Raw genomic sequence first — 18,477 nt, 5'->3', positions numbered from 1 at the left:
TGTTGAATGAGTGGACTAAGTTGCACAATTACTCATCTATGCATCTGTTGTATGTTACTCATTTTGTACTGGCTGTATTGATGCATGTCTGTTTTTATGTAATTTTGTAATAAACAATTTTAATTTTATTACAATTGCTTACTTTACTATGCAACCTACCCGGTAAAATCCCACCCTCTACAATCCTACTGGTAACTGGGACCAGTTGGGTTTCTTATTCTTTATATGTCAATTAAGGGATGTGGGAAGGTTTCAATGGACAGCACTGAACCACTAATTCAGTAAAAGACTCTAGGTAACAATGCTAGCCATTCCTCTGCACGGGATAACTGGAGGCTAATGCATTTTGCAGAATGCTAACATTTAAAAATACTTTTACAGATATTTCAAAGTTAATGCAAAACTGTGGGTTTTACATTCAGTTATAGTTTTGCGTAAAATGTTTTGCTTCATAAGTTTTCTCCAACAAAGGGAGGTGGGGCACCTACTGTCCATGTTCTGTTTAGACAAATTGGATACAAAGGAAGGTACTTCATTATGCCTGTGGATTCACACTTTGGGGTTGATTTGCTAAAGGCAATTGAACTCATGCAGTTGAACTCATTTTGAATGTGGTGAAGTTGCAAGGAAAATAAGAAAGACAGCATTTTTGCTTGCACGTGATTGGATGAAGGAAATTAGCAGAGGTCCCCCGCCTTTACTAAGCTCTGGGCAAAATGAGTGCAACTGCACTTGCAAGGTGCACAGTCTAGTTGTCTTTAGAAAATCATCCCATTTGTGTTTTGGTAAAACATGGTAAAAAGAACGTTACCACAATTCACATTAACATGTCGTTTTTCTGTGTATTGCAGTGCCATTCATTTTGAACGGCATCACAGTGCACAGATGTGTACATTATGGTGTGCTATATCAGGACATAAAAGTGTAGGTATGTTAAAACCTGTTTTGTGTATTTAGTAACTCCCTAATTAAATGTAAATTTATTAAATTAAATGCACATAATACCATGCTTTAAAGTGTTAGTAAAGTCAGCTTTTTTACTTGTACCTACAGCTAAAGCCTAGTGCACACTACTAGTTTTTTTGTGGGTTGAATGGAAAAAAACACCTCCAGCCGGGCCGCTGTACTAACAATTTGATGTTTGTACAGTGATCCCCTACCTATCTATTGTGTTCTGACAGGGGGGTGGCCTCCCTGCCAGACACTCCAGTCAGTGCTTTCAGCCATTGACTGAGAGCACTGATCGCTAGTCGGTCAGCTACTGGTTTTCCAGCATGCTCGTCTGACAGAAGCTGGCCAAATGGTCAGCTTCTGTCAGACTGGCTGCCATACACATCACCCGACATTGGGCCCGAGTGTAGTAAAGTAAAGGCTTACTTGTAGATACAGTAAATACCTCCTAAACATGCACCGTTTAGGAAATAATCCCATTTGGATAACGTGTACTGCTCTCTGATCAGATAGCACACTTGAGTTTGCCGTCCATTCAGAGTGCTGTGCCATGATCGTGACTCCTGTACGCATGAGCGGGAGTGACGTTATCATGATGTGATTCAAACGGCCTGCGCGTGAAAACTCGGAAGGAAGACTGGGTGAAGATACAAGCTCCATCAGCGATAACAGTGCGCCACTGGAAGGATCTGCTTTACAGGCAAGTCTGTCATAATGTGCTAGTATGTGGTACTAGCACATTATGTCATTAATCTACAGGGGGACAATTTTTTTTTTTTTTAACAAGCGTTAATTTCGACTTTAAGGTGTGTACATTAATACACTGCAAAATATTAAACAGATATAAAAATATAAATAATAATATCAACATATGACCATGTAATAGATTGCTTTAGGCCCCGTTCACATAGGGGCGACGCGACCTCGGAGCGGCCGCCACAGACTTCATAACATTGAAGTCTATGGCTGTCGCCTCCTGGTTGCCCCAAAGAAGCTCCGGACCCTTTTTCTAAGTCGGAGCAACTTGTGTCGCTCCTATTAGAACGGGTCCGCAGCTTCCATATGGGAGGCGACCTGTGAGGCGACCAGGTCGCCTCACAGGTCGCCTTAGTGTGAACGGGGGCTTATACAATATGTTTACCAATCCTGAGTTCCTTGTGTGCCTTTGTGTTACAAAAGGCACACTGTAAATAATTGTGGGAGCCTGACACCAATTTCACATCATTTCTTACTCTTTTGGCAGCCATCACTCCTCTCTGATTTGCTCTGCTCTTGGTATGTAGAAAGGCCCTCATCGTCCATCCATACAATGTAGGACCCGAGCTCCTGCATTGTATGTGCTGGTTTAGGAGATGGCACGACTGGTCAAGTGTCAAAGTGGAGTGGTTTATGGGACCAGTCGTATAGTAAGGAGTAAACCTGTGGGAATGAGGTAAAGTGTTACTAAACCCAGGAGAGTGCATTCACTATATCTGGTCTCCCACAGTACACAGAACATGGGCATGCAATCGTTTTAGTGAAAATAAACTGCTAAATACCTTTTCTCATCAATAGTATATAGCAGTCTTGTGACTTCTATCAGTGTCTGGTTAAAGCTTGTAAGAGGAGTTTTCGTTCTGCACTGACAGTCCTATCAGGATGCAGGACCCCTGATCCATTATCTGGATAGTGCTGATTGGCCCTGTGCTGATGACATGCACCCTCCCAAAAATAAAAAAAAATCTCTAGCAATACACACCAAACTGAGCATTTGCAGCCTGTCCCCTGGCTCTGTATTATCAGGAAATATATTGGGGACAGTGGAAGAAGGAGAGGATCAGAGGGACAGGATCAAACAGCCTTTTTACACAATGCAGAGGTTCCACAGTCAGTATAACAATCATGCTTTGCTGCATACACAGACTGATTTTACGGTTGTGGGTTTAGTAACACTTTAAATAATTCTCTATTCTAAATACCCTCTAGGCTAAATGAGTTGTTAACCCTTACTCTACAAGGGGTGACATGAAACTGACATTTATTGCTGACTAGAGTTCAGCTTTAGAGCAGTAGAAAAATTAAACTCACTGCTGCCTTACAACTTACAATCATAAATGGGGTGTGTTCTGTGTTAAAACTATTTAGAGCAAAGAATCCCTGGCCTAACCATGCCTATGGCCCCATTTGGTTGTCATCCAAGGTGGCCATTTATAATATCACCTATGTCCAACAGAAACAAAGGAAGCAAGGCTGATGTGTTTACAGAAGCATTTATGTTAGTGGCAGATTTTTATGATATGGTCTCTTTAATTCGGTTTTTGTTATGGAAGGTCTAGTGCTGATATCTTACCTTTGTCCTAAGATGTACATGGTAGCTCTTAAGGTGCCCAAAACAGAAATGTACTTGCACCGTATTGTGCTTTCTTTTGGAAAGACATGTTGCTTTATACGAGCATACTAATAACAAGTTTAACTGTACTTTTAAACAATCTTGCATACCTAAACTAGTAAAAGTGCAGTGTACAAAAGTAAATATATTCTGTTGCCTTCTGTGCCAATAACGTCTGCATACATGGCACTGTATGACCTTCTGCAGTGCTTACATCTTTGTCTCTGTTACTCATCAGTAGGACAGATGCTTACGCAGGGAGAAAGAGTTGAGATAGGGTCTTCATCAGGCTAGAACATAGGAGATGATTATCCCAACACATATCACGCATCCTGATTTCCTTCTAAATAGGCTAACCACCCCTGTTGGTACGATACCTACCTGATATAGATAGTGGGGGGGGGGGGGGGGGGTATGCTGAAAGATAGTGATGTAGAGCATTTATAGCAAAGAAGATCAGGTAACGTGTATAAGATCCATAGACTGGTTCAGGTGTGTAAATTGTTAAATAAAGAAATTGTTTAAAAGTATTATTTTTACATGAGAGTTTGTATCTCATGTACATATTTTAAGTGGATTGTTTAGACATTTTGAATTGCAGACCTGATACTCTATAACTGGAATCTTTCAACAGAAAAACATAGCTGAATGCTTAGACTATGCACTCTGCAGTGTGGGGTAACCACATTAACCAGCTGTTAACCACTGGGGGTTTTTCACCTAAAAAGCTCAATGGACCATATGTCTTGTCAGACAAATAATATTGAGTTTTCATAATGGTTTCAGAATCCCCGATTATATATCTTGGCAGAGGAGAGTATAATTATTTTCTTTGTCAAGCTCTGTGCTGAATTGTAGCAGCTTCTTGCACATCACTTGGCATGTAAACTGGGAAGAAACCACAAAGTGTGGGTGGAGGTTCCGGACTACGTGTCTTTTATTTCCACTCTTCTAATGTATTGAACAAGCAATATTAGTGGTTCTTGACAATATCTTCCTGTGAGTAAGGCTGTGTTAATGCTCCATATTTTAGGAATGCATTTGAGTTGTTACTCACTGTTCTTTCTCGTCATTGTTTATTATGACTTGAGTTTTTGTCACTGAGACTATTTAAGGAGTGCAATTTTTTTGTGCAGTTAGAAAGAGATCACTCCATTTCTCTAAAAGAGCGAGTCCCCCTTCATTTAAAGGAGAAATAATGCAAAATTTCTGATTGGTCGCAATGTACAATAACACTACTTTTATTCAACTTTCTTTTTAAACAATTAGAACCTATGGGTGGTAATTTGAGCCAAGTTAGGTCTCATTATTCTCTAATGGTAGCATGTTGACCAGATGCTTACATTATCCACCTGCTGTATGATGATCAAAGGATACAATAAAAAATTCAATTTTTCGCTCATTACTTCGGAAATCAGGTCCTGTCAGACCTGGGTTGGAACAATTACAGAGGTCCAAAGACAATGGGGGATTAGCCTTCCCGAACTCTGGCTGTATTAACTGGCAACTTAGCTGAGGCATTTGATGAGGGGTATGAGTGACACGAACCCTGGGGGGGTGGCAACCAGTGATTCAACACTGGCGGTGGCACTGCACTTTGTAGGGGCCCAGACTCTCTTGGAAGCCCTGGAGGCTGAGCTTTTTCTGGAATCTAAGAAGTCAAGTCCCACATATAGGTTAATGCAAAAGATCTAGTCCAAGGCAAAACAATTAAAAGGGTCGGGTTTTACTAATCACAGCCCAATTTGGAATAATAACACTTATCTAGAACTAGTAAAGCTGCAGTGCGCAGCCAGGTGGCTAGCTTTCGGTACTACTTATCTTCACCACATTTATAGAAATGGCAGGTTGCTTTCATTTGACCAACTGCAATCCCGTTACAGTCTGCCGTATATTATGCATTTCCCTTATCTTCAAATGGAGCATGCTATTCAGGCGCAACCCTCCTTGACGTCTCCTATGTTATATCCCCAACCCCTCTTTTTCAACATGATGCAGCATTCCACCTCCACTAAAGAGTTCATTTCTATATGCTATGCGATGCTGCTGGTGCAATATTTAGACAGATTTCCCAATTTGGCTATGGAAAAGTAGGAGAAAGATGTACGTGTCATAACCAGGGATCACTGGACTGAAGCCCTGGAATCTGTATGTAGCTGCTTCTTGAATGTGACCCAAAGGTTGTTCCAACTATATTTACTACTGCGGGTGCAGGGCACCCCCCTCAAACTGTTTACTCTTGGGCTCCATCCTGACCTATTATGTACCAGGTTTAGTAGAGCTAATGGGGATCTCATACATCTTTTGTGGAGATGTCCAAAGCTAAACAGGTACTGGACTAGTATACCTACATACCATTAACAGTAACTTTCAATAATACCAGATGCATACAGTGCCTTCAAAAAGTATTCATACCCCTTAAAATTTTCCACATTTTGTCATGTTACAACCAAAAATGTAATTGTATTTCATTGGGATTTTATGTGATAGACCAACACAAAGTGGCACATAATTGGGAAGCGAAAGGAAAATAATAAAATGTTTTTCAAAATTTTATACAAATAAATATCTGAAAAGTGTGGCATGCCTTTGTCTTCAGCCCTAGCCCCCTTTACTCTAAAATCTCTAACTAAAACTTAGTGGAACCAATTGCCTTCAGAAGTCATCTAATTAGGAAATAGAGTCCACCTGTGTGTAATTTAATTGTAGTATAAATACAGCTGTTCTGTGAAGCCCTTTAGAGGTTTGTTAGAGAACCTTAGTAAACAAACAGTATCATGATGGCCAATGAACACGCCAGGCAGATCAGGGATAAAGCTGTGGAGAAGTTTAAAGCAGGGTTAGGGTATAAAAAAATATCCCAAGCATTGAACATCTCACGGAGCATTGTTCAATCCATCATCCATAAATGGAAAGATAAAATATCAAAAAGTTGCGCTAGGATAACGTGAATTGTACATATAACATGTGATCGTGATCACTAAAATCAAGCTACTGACACATATATGCAGGAATAACAGCATAAAAATAGACAATAACAAAGAAAAGTATGTGGTAAAATTAAAAGTCCAACAGATCTAATGAGATCAAATATAATTAAAGAAGCAAGTGCGAGGGCTGATTAAGTAGAAGTCCAAGGAAAGCCACCACCAACACCAAACACACTGCCTCTTACCCCAAGATGTGGACCTCCTGCACAGAAGGTCAAAAATGCATAACACTATCCTTAGCAGTTGGGACACAGGCACCATTCATTCCCCAAGGGTCCTTCGCATATGACAATATCTCCTCTTCAAACTTCTCCAAAGGCTCGTGTGGCTCATAAATACAAAGAGGGACACCTCATGGGGTGGTACGTTCAAATAAAATGTAATTTATTCAAGTAGTTTAACTCACATTTAACATGTTTAAAATCACAATCACACATCTAACCTCCCTACCTATTTTGTCAGCGATGACGCCATGTTTGTGTTGGTCTATCACAAAAAATCCCAATAAAATACATTTACCTTTTTCTTGTAACATGACAAAATGTGAAAAATTTAAAGGGGTATGAATACTTTTTAAAGGCACTGTATGTTAGAGAGGCAGTATCCAGTACCCTATTTCAAGCTTGTAAGCTTGCAGAATTGGATTTCACAGTCCCCCCCCAAAGTTAGAGATGTGACTTACCAATATGGGAGTAAAATTACTATGTGAGCCCCTGATCTATCAGCACAGGGGTAGCCTAACCCCGTTTAATAAAATTTGGGGATGCTGGCTAGCTACTCCAGGCCTAGCTCCATTGGACTTAATCTTGGATAGACTTTTGCTATAATGCTGTCATGTACTGTATATACAACCATTGAATGGTGCCTGGATGGGTACTGCGGGGATGGGGTGGCGTAAATATACATGCAGTGGGTTATTGAAAATGTTGGTTTACTATGTTTGGATCGGTGTCTATACTTGCTTTGTTTCTGTACGTGAGCATTGCTATACTTCAATTTCTGTAAATGTATTGAGTGATAAAATTCTCCAGAATGTGAACTATTCTTGTAATATTTATTGTTTTTCAATAAACATTTCTTTGATTTATAAAAAAAAAAAAGAATACAATAATGAATGCATTTGTCCAGTGGAACATAACCAATTTACAGTTCTGTCAAAATGTGTTAAATGTAATTGCTAACTGTACTCCGCTGAGAATAGTAGTTTGGACACTGTAATTTAGTAGCTGATGATTTTACAGCATTGGTTAATGTGATTCATGTGTCAATTTGACTTTCAGGTGGAGCTCGCCGAAACCTGTGCAAAATGCGAACGTTACATTGGCACAGAAGGTGGAGGAATGGACCAGTCAATCTCGTTTCTTGCAGAGGAGGGAACTGTAGGTAACTTATGTAAACAAGATTGCACCTACTAACCAGTACCTGCATTAAAAGTTAAAAAAAACATATCACTGTTACTTTTTTGGTGTATCTTAAACTTTTGTAAATGGCTGACTACCCTTTACCTCTATCTTACTTTCTCTATCGTTCATCGACAGACGCAGCTCCATATCTTCATTACCATTGGATTATGCTCCACCAATCAGGAATAGGCACTAGGCAGGAAAACAACTTTACCACACCCATGGGCTGTCCCTGCAGGCATAATCCCACACACTCTGCTTCAGATTGCTTCTGCCTAGTTTAGGAATAGGACCTAGCTCCCTGCTAGGACTTCGGTTTTAGGGAATTTTTATTATTTTGTGATTTTTTATTTTCACTAGTTAGTTCCTGGAGAACTACAAGCAACAGCCGGCTGTGGTTTCGGACTGGATAATCTAGATCCTTAAGGTCTCCCAGCCTGGCCAGCGAGCGTGAGCAAGTTATAGTCCAGAACTAGGCCTCGCCATAACAGTGCCCCAATGGATGGGGACGAGCCTGCAAGTGAACCATCTTGCTGGGACACGATCGACCTGGAATGCCCTCAGTTTTTTCCCCTACCATGTGCAGGTTCCTACCTTGGGAGGCGGAAATATTGTGGCCGCTGTGGCACCTTTTTTTGATGGGGGTGGTTGGTCCTGGTGGGGTCCCTTCCTAGGGACCCTTCGATGTCTGATGTTCTGGGACCCCTTTTGGGGATCCTGGAGATCACATGGCATGCCGTGGGGCCCGCCATTTTGCTGTGGGTCAATGTGTTCTTTTTCCCATTGTATTACATGGGCAGCCATTTTCTGTTAGTTCCCCATAGGAATGCATGGGGCAGCCATTTTCCTGTGGTCCACGATCGCTGGACAGGCAAGCAGCATGGCACTTTAAATCTAGCAAAAACACAGGCTGTTCCTTCCTTTTCCTGTGCAGATTAGTTTCACTTTCGTTTTCACAGAGCATGCTTGCAGTCTCATGAGCGGTTTGTTAATGTTTTTCTGGGGTTCCCTGTGGGTATTCCTTCTACACTCTGTTATTAGATTGTACTAGCCTGGGGTTTGGTAGACCGTTCAGATAGCGGTGAGATCGTGATTTGGCGACTCTTAAAGGGACAGTGCAATTTTTTCTTACCAGTGTAAATTGGAGTCCCAGGATAACATTTTTCCTACAGACCCCTTAGGTGCTGCTGCCGACCCTTCTGGGTCATAGTCACAGCCTGATCCAACAGCATTTTTACAAAGCCTGATGTCAAAAGTAGATTTTATAATTACAAGTGTTGCCAGCCGCAAACGCCCTCTGCCTTCGCTTCCATCGGCAGTGTCTTCAGAATTTGAGGCAGATATGGCCGTCGCAGATGCAACCCACCCTACGGGGCTGGTGTCTTCGCATTCTGACGGTGAAGAGGACCTGTCCTCATCAGCCGCAGTGCGGTAACATGCCTTGGTGGTAGCTCTTATACTTTCAGTGCGGGAAACTCTAAAATTGGCTGATGAATCTGCAGCGTCGGTTACGCAGGTGTCTTTTGGCTCCTGCAAATCCCAGAAATCAGGCAGTGTGTTTCCTTGTCCTGATATGTTTCATGCCATTGTGTATGAACAATGGCAGCGCATCAAGCACATGCTGGTGGCGCCTAAGCATTTTAAACGCCGTTACCTTTTTGCAGATGCAGTATCCACTAGGTGGACTGTACCACCAAAGGTGAATCACCCAGTTTAGGTGGGTGGTGAGTCTGGTGAGGGTCGCTCTGTGCCTTGCCAGCCCGGTGGGGGTTGTCCCTTAGCAGTGTGTTACACTTTTTTGTGGGGTCCCTCTGGTGACTCCTGGAGTCTTTGGAGCATGTCTCCCCACCTGATTCCCTCTCTGAGGCTGCGGGGCCCTCTGGATCCCAACCATACATCCATGCCCTGACGGCGGCCCTTGTGTCCCCGGTGGAGGCAGCTTGCAGGCGATGGGCTAGCAAAAAGTGCCCCCGCCTTCCCCTGCCTCATCTTTCTCATCAGATCCTGGATCTGATTCGACCGCCACGGACGTGGGTCACCCTGCTGGGTCTGTGACCACGTGCCTTGAATCCTCTGATAGTGAGGATGATTCCTCTATGTCTGCGACCGCGCACAAAAAGGCGCTGGTAAGATGCACTGATTGTATCTGTGCGTGAGACCCTGAAGATGGAGGACGCAGCTGAAGCTGCGATGGAGGCGCAGGTACCTTTTGGCACTCACAAGCCATCCAGAGCGGCAAAGGTGTTTCCTTTCCCTGCCTATTTTGACAGATATGTTGCAAAAGTGTGGGGAACGACCAAGGCGTCCCCGTGGGGCTCCTAAGCGTTTTACTAGGCGTTACCCCTATAAGGGGTCCCTCTTTAAGAAGTGGACTGTGCAACCAGTGGTGGACCTTCCAGTTTCCAGATTAACCACTTAAGCCCTGGAAGGTTTTACCCCCTTCCTGACCAGGGGGTATTTTGCGATTCGGCACTGCGTGAATTTAACGGACAATTGCGCGGTCGTGCGACGCTGTATCTAAACTAATTTGGCGTCCTTTTTTTCCCACAAACAGAGCTTTCTATTGGTGGTATTTGATCACCTGTGCGATTTTTTGATCACGCGCTATAAACAAAAAAAGAGCGTAAATTTTGCAAAAATAGCAATATTTTTCACATTTTTTTATATGAAATTCCCCCCCAAAAAAATGTAAAAATCAAAATTTTTTAACATTTTCGGCCAATTTGTTTTATGCTACCTATGTTTGGTAAAAAAATCGCAAAAAGCGTATTTTGATTGGTTTGCGCAAAAGTTATCGCGTTTACTAACAAAGGGAAAGATTTTTGTCATTTTTGTTGTTTTTTTTTTAACGCGTAATGGCGGCGATCTGCGATTTTTTTTGCGGTACTGCGACATTGCGGCGGACAGATCGGACCCTTGACTGACATTTTTGACACTTTTGTGACATTTCTACAGTAATCAGTGCTATACATATGCACTGTTACTGTAAAAATACACTGGCAGTGAAGGGGTTAACTTTTTTTGAAAGGGAGGGGCTATGTGTGTCCCTAGGTGCGTGCTTTCTACTGTGATTGGCTGTGGCTTCAGATGTATGAGGAGTGATCAACGGTTCTACATAGTAGAACCGTATGATCATCCTTCATACACAGGGGAGAATGACAGGCAGCTTGTTTACACAAGCCGCCTGACTTTCTCCCTCTCCCCCGCCGATCGCAGAGTGACCGGCGGACATCGGGTTCCGCCGGTCACACGCGCGGGGGGGGTCCGTGACCACGCGGGAGCGGGAGCGCGCCTCCAGGGGCGCGCGCTCGCTCCCTAGACCCTCACAAGCTAGTGACGTAGCCCTACGTCACTTTGCCTGTGAGGGGCTGACTGCCGACGTAGATCGGCGTTAGGCAGTCGGCAAGTGGTTAAACAAGGCAACTATGATTCCAGTCCCCAGCCTTTAAGGATCCGGCTGACCGGAAGGCGGAGAATGTGACCCGCATTATGTACACCTTAGCTTGTTCGGCAATGAGGCCGGTATTTACCATTGCTCTATTGTCGCAAACTCTTACTGAGTGGGCTAAGCTCCTATGCCGGGACCTGGAGGGGGAAAAGCTCCCTCCTCACCTCTCTGTTTTGGCAGTGGTCCTTCTTTTGGTTGAAATGTTGGTCTGTGGACCAGACTCCAAAAAGGCCTTGACTGATCTTCCCTTTCAAGGAGATCGTCTGTTTGGAGCTACCCTGGATGACATCATTAAAGGTCTAACAGTGGGGAAGAGTATCTTTCTTCCGCAGGCTACTAAGGGCAAGGAACCTCGTCGTAGATGTGGACCTTCTTTCTCGGCTCATAAGAAGTTTTTTCGTTCGCCAGGGTTGACTGACAAGGGCTCGAAGCCTTTCAGGGCCTCCTCTGGCGGATCCAAATGAACCTGGTCTGGCAAGCCGAGAGCGGGCTTCTCAAGATCCAAGGACAAGGCTCCTTTTGCATGAAGGTGCGCCCTCATCCGTATTGGGGGTGGGGGGAGGTCTTTGCTGGTTTCCAGACCCGTGGACTTCCCTGGTGCAAGACAGTGGGTCCACAAAGTCATTTTGTCCAGCTACAAGATCGAGTTTTGCTCTTGTCCCCCGGCAAGGTTTTTTCTTTCCAACCTGCGCCTGTCCCCAGACCAGTTACAGGGTCTGTTTTGGGTGTTACATGACCTGTTCCTTCAAGGGGTGATTGTCCCCGTTCCGACGGAACATTTTTAGGGTTTTTACTCAAGCCTGATAACAGTCCCCAGGAAGGAAGGCAAAGTGCGTCCAGTCCTGGACCTCAAGGCGCTAAACTGCTTTGTGCGGGTACTGAAGTGAACTTTGAGGCAGAAGGGATTCCGGTCATCCTAGTGGTACCAGACTGGCCTGGTATGCCGATCTAGTGTGGCTGATCACTGTTCCTTGGAAGCTTCCTCTCAGGGAGGACCTGCTGTCCCAAGGACCGATCTTCCATCCTGCTTTACAGTCACTGGCTTTGACAGCTTGGCTGTTGAATGCCAGCTGCTGAAGGATAGAGGTTTATCTGAGTTGGTGATTCTTACATTGTTAAAAGCTAGGAAATCTACCTCTAGGAAGATCTACCATCGTACGTGGAAGATGTACATTGCATGGTGTGAGTCTCTTGGGGTTCTTCCTACCTCCTTCTCGTGGCTCGGATCTTGACCTTCCTTCAACAGGTGGATGAACAGAAATTGGCCTTAAGTACCATCAAGGGCCAGGTGTTGGCTTTGGCGGTTTTTGGCCACACACTCCCTGGTAGGGGTCCCCTACCGAGTAAGTCAGCACTTGACGTAATGCGTATAGGGGGCGGAGTCTGTCTATCGGCATCACATCACGGCTGATGTTGCAAGCGAGATTGCAACACTTGTCTAGCCCGCACTGCTGAAGTTCTTGATTTGTGAGTCTATTTATTTTAATAAATACAGTTGGATTTCAATACAGAGAGCACTAGATGTTGCTTTTTATTTTTCAATATATATGAGGTACCATGTGGATTTAGATCCATCACCCGAGTAGTTAGCCCAGAGGTATACCTACTCCTACCAGACTGCTAATATCCCCAGAGGGGAACAGCTGATTCTGTCCCGCTGGTGACACAGGGGTTACAATGTGAGGTGAGAGGCTTGTAATCATGGGTGGTGGAGAAGCACTGAGCACAGCTTTTATTTGTTTATGCACAGAAGTGATGTCCATGGTGGATCAAATTTTTTTATGGACTAATGGGAAGGCGGAGCCTGGAGTTGTGGGAGGGGAGGAGTCGCCTATTTAAGGTCGGGCCCCCCGCCTCTTATGGGCTGGTGCAGGGATCACTTATCCCTCCCACCACTGCCCCTTTTCTACAACATTCTCTTCTTCCTTCTTGGCGGGCCCTCTTTATTTTACAGGCCTGCCCTAACGACGGTTTTGGCACGCTACTACCGTAGTTATTTAATTATTGTCATGTTCTCCATCTCGGCTCATTTCCCTGACCACAATTTAGTTATTTATCCTGTTTCACTGTTCATGATCTGGCACAGCACTTTTTTGTTGGTTTGAATTAGGAGAAGGAGTCTTCTGAGAGCCAAGGCTGTCATGCACATCGCTGGATCAAGAGGGAGCTCAGGTAAGCATTGGGGGGCTGCTGTATACAGAAGGTTTTCCTACCTTTATGCATAGAATGCATGAAGGTAAAAAACCTTTAGCAATTAGACCACTTTAAATAAGACAGTTTTTTGGAATGATCAGTCATATTTTCAATATCAATGCCAAAATTTCACGATTTCTGCCAGGGTAAGCAAACTTTTGACCACAACTGTAATGTCTTTGGTGGCCTTACATGGCTTTTACTTAGACACTCTATAGCTCTTCTAAATTTTCCAAGCATATTACATATTAAGGGACAGGCATTGTGTGGTCTGCAATAATTACAATAATTATATTCATATCTATTTGAACATTTATATATTTGTTTTCAAAGTCATTCATTATGCCACATCTGCCCAGTTGCAATCACAGAATGCAGAATGTCATACTCTATAGCAGTGATGGCAAACCCTGGCACCCCAGATGTCTTGGAACTACATTTCCCATGATGCTTCACTAGACTGCAGAATGCATGAGCATCATGGTAAATGTAGTTCCAAAACATCTGGGATGCCAAGGTTTGCCATCACTGCTCTATAGCAAGTTCTGTACGTACGGGCAAGCAGCTACACTGACCGGAACAAATCAATGAACTACTACTGCCCTCCACAGCGCCGTGGTAGTTCATTGAGAACTACATATATTTTAAAAGTGCAGCACTTTTATAATATATATGTTTTCACAATGGGTTGTCATTCCTAGTGCGAGCAGCTGCACGTTTGTTGTATTGATTTTTTCAGTACAAGCGGACAACCGCAATGGATGTCAGGGCTTGTAGTTCATTCACACACAGAGCTGTGTGAATGAATGATGTGGCCGTGGGCATGGGCACGCTGATTTTAAAAAATGACAGCTAGTACAGGAAATTTCTTGTCGTACTGCTGCCACAGGGAGAGATGGCAGCGGGCAGCTGCTGCATCAGTGGGAACAAGTTACATGTTCCACCCTAAAAATGGGTGGAACATGTAATATGTTCGTAAAAATGAAATTATCCTTTAATGACTGTATAATGTCAACTCACTGAGCAATGTCAGTTATGGGTGGATATGGGAGGTTGAATCTTTCATGCTGTTTCTTTCATCTCTTGGGGACTTCAGCAGCAAGAGTTCTTTAGCTACATATCCCCACCCCCTATTCGCTTGACAGGAGGCGTCATTCTACCAGTTGAATATAGTATGTGTTTTGACTCCCCTTGCTACAGTCAAAAGATGTAGTGCTAAAAAAGATGTAGTCACAAGGAATAAAAGAAACCAGTAGGTTTCAGCCCACCATAGTCCACTCATAGCTGACACATTTCTCTTGAACAGTTCTGAAATATAGTCTATATATAAGATATCTAACTGTTGTCTTGTTATCATTATAGGCCAAGCTGATAGAGTTTAACCCTATAAGAGCTACCGATGTGAAACTTCCCTCTGGAGCTGTGTTTGTTATTGCGAATAGCTGTGTTGAAATGAACAAAGCAGCAACAGCTCATTTCAATATAAGAGTTGTGGAGTGTCGTCTGGCCACCAAGGTATGGCAATTATTAGAACACATTATAAACATACACAATTAGCAGGACATCAAATAACTATGAAACTGCAGAATTTGCCATGAAGTCCAACTTTAGTCAACATGTTTTTAATTGTGTGTGGAGTAAGAAAGCATGAGAACCATTATCTGGTTTTAAATGCATTCTGTGCCACCAGTGGCGGCATTTTCCCTCTCTTCGTGATCTGTCTGACAGACAAGGGGCAGAAAGTATGGCCACCCTAGCAACCCTGGTATGTTTGTACTCTTCCTTGCAATGGCCGTTTTACACATCCCTGGAACTTGCTGCAGTGGTCTAAGTGACTTGGTTAATGGGTGAATTGTGCATGGTAATATACTCACTTTGTTCATAGAAAAAAAAAAAAAAAAGTTTAAAAATTTGACACGCAATATAGTAAGTGCTTCCAACAGGCATTAGCATCCATCGTCCTTATTATCCCTTCGGAAGCTATACAGTAAGAAATCAAAAAATAAGTACATACAGTGTTATAAAATTTACAGTGTTAAAATGTTTTTCTTTTTTTTTTTTTAAACAACAAAAATGTCATAAAAAAACAATCTAAAGGATTGAGCCAATGTAGTAAAAGTTAAGTAATGCACCTACATCCCCATAATGTAATGGAAAAAAACAAGCAAAGGGTATCGTGGGACTTTAAAGGTGCGTATATTTCATTAGGGTATCAACAACTAGCAAGACACAAGATAAAGTTTAAAAAAGAAAAAAGAATTTTCCAATTTTTTATTAAATAACTATATTAAAAATATTAAAAAACATTTAATATGGTAAACACAAGCACAATACAAACAAAAGAATTTCATGCCTTTGCAGAGGGCATGAGAAAGGATGGCTTCTCAAACGCTATGTAGTTTTTGACCGGTCAAAAACTACATAGCGTTTAAGAAGCCATCCTTTCTCATGCCCTCTGTAAAGGCATGACATTCCTTTATTTGTATTGTGCTTGTGTTTACCATATTAAATGTTTTTTTTAATATTTTTAATATAGTTATTTAATAAAAAATTGGAAAATTCTTTTTTCTTTTTTAAACTTTATCTTGTGTCTTGCTAGTTGTTGATACCCTAATGAAATATATGCACCTTTAAAGTCCCACGATACCCTTTGCTTGTTTTTTAACAAAAATGTCATACTTACCTGCTCTGTGCAATAGTTTTAATTTCTTATTATTTTTTTGGTAACTTCCGATATGAAGGTTTTTCTCTTTTTTAAATTCCCTATAGTCTTACTGAAGCCTTGACATCTCCCAGCATAGAAATCATTTTGAACAAACAATGGTCTATTAGGCACAGGGAGGTCTAACACAGATCTAACTACTTTATCCCTCACTCTAGGGGTCTTTGAACCACCATTCTGAAAACATTGAGAGGCCAACTTTTCATTGATACTGGAAAATCCCTTAGCCTATAGTAATGAAAAAAACCTTGGCAATCAGAACACAACAGCATATGTTATATATATATATATATATATATATATATATATATATATATATATATATATATGGGCTCTATATTGTGCCACAGTGCACTTGTATATTTTTTCACCTTTAAAGTTGATCCAATTATTTTGTTCTCACTGCTGTTTGTTTTGGGGCACAGTAAATACAATTTATATTGTTTAGAACAAATGTGCTTTTCTGACTAAGACAGGAAACCAAAATGTATACGACAAACACACCATGCAACGTTTCTAAGACGATGGCACAAACAGGTAATTGGTCTGTATAAACATTATATTTTTTCTGGGGATAACTGGTGCAAAATGATGAATTCTTTATGAGTGCTGTTGTCCTGAATGTGTATCACTCATATAAATAAGGCAAAAGTGATATTTGAAAAGTTTACATAAAGATGACTCCGGTAATTACTATTTTTTTTTTTGATCCAAGAAAACATCAACTAAGGCTGGGGAGGGAGGAACACATTTTCTTTTGCTTTAAGGATAGAGAAAATAATTATGCTATGTCTGTCTGTCTGTTTCCTCTATAGTACATACAGTTTTCTCATTTAGTACCCTAACCTTTCATTAAGATCATTCTCATTTGTTCACAGGTCATTATAGAAACATCATTCTATTATATACAGTGTTTATTTTTAGTTAGACTGATATGTATACAGTTCAGCAGGATAAAAAAAAAGTTTGGGGCCTCTTTAGCCTCCTAGTTTGTTAAATGTTATATTCGGGAGACATTGGCCGGTTAAAAAAAAACGTCTGATATTCGCCCTGTGTGTTTTCCAGCCAGTCTGGCAGAAGCCGGTCATGCATGCTGGAAAAGCAGTAGCATACCGACTCCCCATCAGTGCTCTCAGCCAATGGCTGATAGCATTGCTCTGAGTATTCTGGCAGGAGGGTCGCCCCCCTTTCAGAACACAACAGCTCAGCGGGACAGGTGCTGTACGAATGTCAGATCATTATGGCATACCAGGCTTATTTGTGTACAAGAAACAGAACAACTCTGAATTTCTGACAATGTAAAAAGGTATTTTTTGCATTAAACAAACAGATATAACAAAAAGCTTTCAACGGTATATTTAATGGACCAAAAAAAAAAAAAAAACGAAAAGGAGAGGTTAATTTTTAGAATTTACATAGACTTTAATGTGATTAATCTAATCAATGCATACTAAAGTCCTAAACACATATTTATGTAGTTTGTAATTATAAATGTACATGAGAAAACCATATATTGCTCATTACATATGCAAGCTCTGCTCAGTAGTGCTGCACATTGTTGCACCTGGCTGATTTCCTGAATACACTGCAAGTCTACCAGACAGAATCTGTCTGAGTAAAAGCAATTTATTCTCTGCAGTCTCTAATGACATAAAACACACACAGTTATCATAGTAGCAGAGACCATGCGACCAGGTCTTCCTAGATTTCAGATCACATGATGGAGTCTCGGAGTAGCTTTCTTCTTGGCAGGCAGGTAACCGTATTACTCACCATCAAAAACAATTCTAACGTTCCTCATTAATTTACAGTATGTGAATGGTAATGTTCAATCTGCTTTTAGGGGGTACGGAGGCAATAGCAGTACACTGCCATACTGTATCTCTAGCTGTAGATCCCTGTAAAGGCAGCTTCTAGCTTTGTGCCGCACTTGGCAAACCCACACCTGACATGCTGTTGACAAAGAGACCCGTGCAACACCAATTAGAGGAGGGTTTGTGGGGCTGAAGGCACAATGGTGGAGGAGCAGTCTCTTGTGCAGGTTTACTGCATGCAAGCTTCAAGCAGCACCTCTATTTGCCAGTTCAATATATCATCTAAGAAACGTGTCTTTTTTATGTCATGAAGTAACATCTGTGTTAACATGGCCTGGTTCAAGCAACGTACTACAAGTGTGTAGATGATTCTAAAGTGCTATATCACTTGCCCAGAATTAGCATTCTAGTACTTAAACCTGGAGTTTTAAAATAAACTACTGTATTTTCTGGCATATAAGACTACTTTTGAACCTCAACAAAATCCCCCAAAAATGGGGGGTCGTCTTATACGCCGAGTATAATATCTCCAAGGTAACCTAAGTATAAGTATTACCGGTAGATGTAATCTCTCAAGACGCTGGCTGT

General features: G+C 42.0%; 1 protein-coding gene across 1 annotated transcript in view; it reads left to right on the top strand.

The window, feature by feature from the left end:
- Positions 1 to 18,477, top strand: part of GALK2 (galactokinase 2) — a 320,319-nt gene that overhangs the window by 178,658 nt on the left and 123,184 nt on the right. The window contains exons 6-7 of the mRNA XM_082254041.1: positions 7,590 to 7,688; positions 14,716 to 14,868. Coding sequence (XP_082110167.1) covers positions 7,590 to 7,688; positions 14,716 to 14,868 — 252 coding nt within the window. The remainder of the gene's footprint in view (positions 1 to 7,589; positions 7,689 to 14,715; positions 14,869 to 18,477) is intronic.

Source organism: Pelophylax lessonae, assembly GCF_965119305.1.
Source record: "Pelophylax lessonae genome assembly, chromosome: 4".
Classification (NCBI taxonomy): Eukaryota; Metazoa; Chordata; class Amphibia; order Anura; family Ranidae; genus Pelophylax; species Pelophylax lessonae.
The sequence above is the reverse complement of the archived record's forward strand: the minus strand, read 5'-3'. Positions and strand labels throughout refer to the sequence as shown.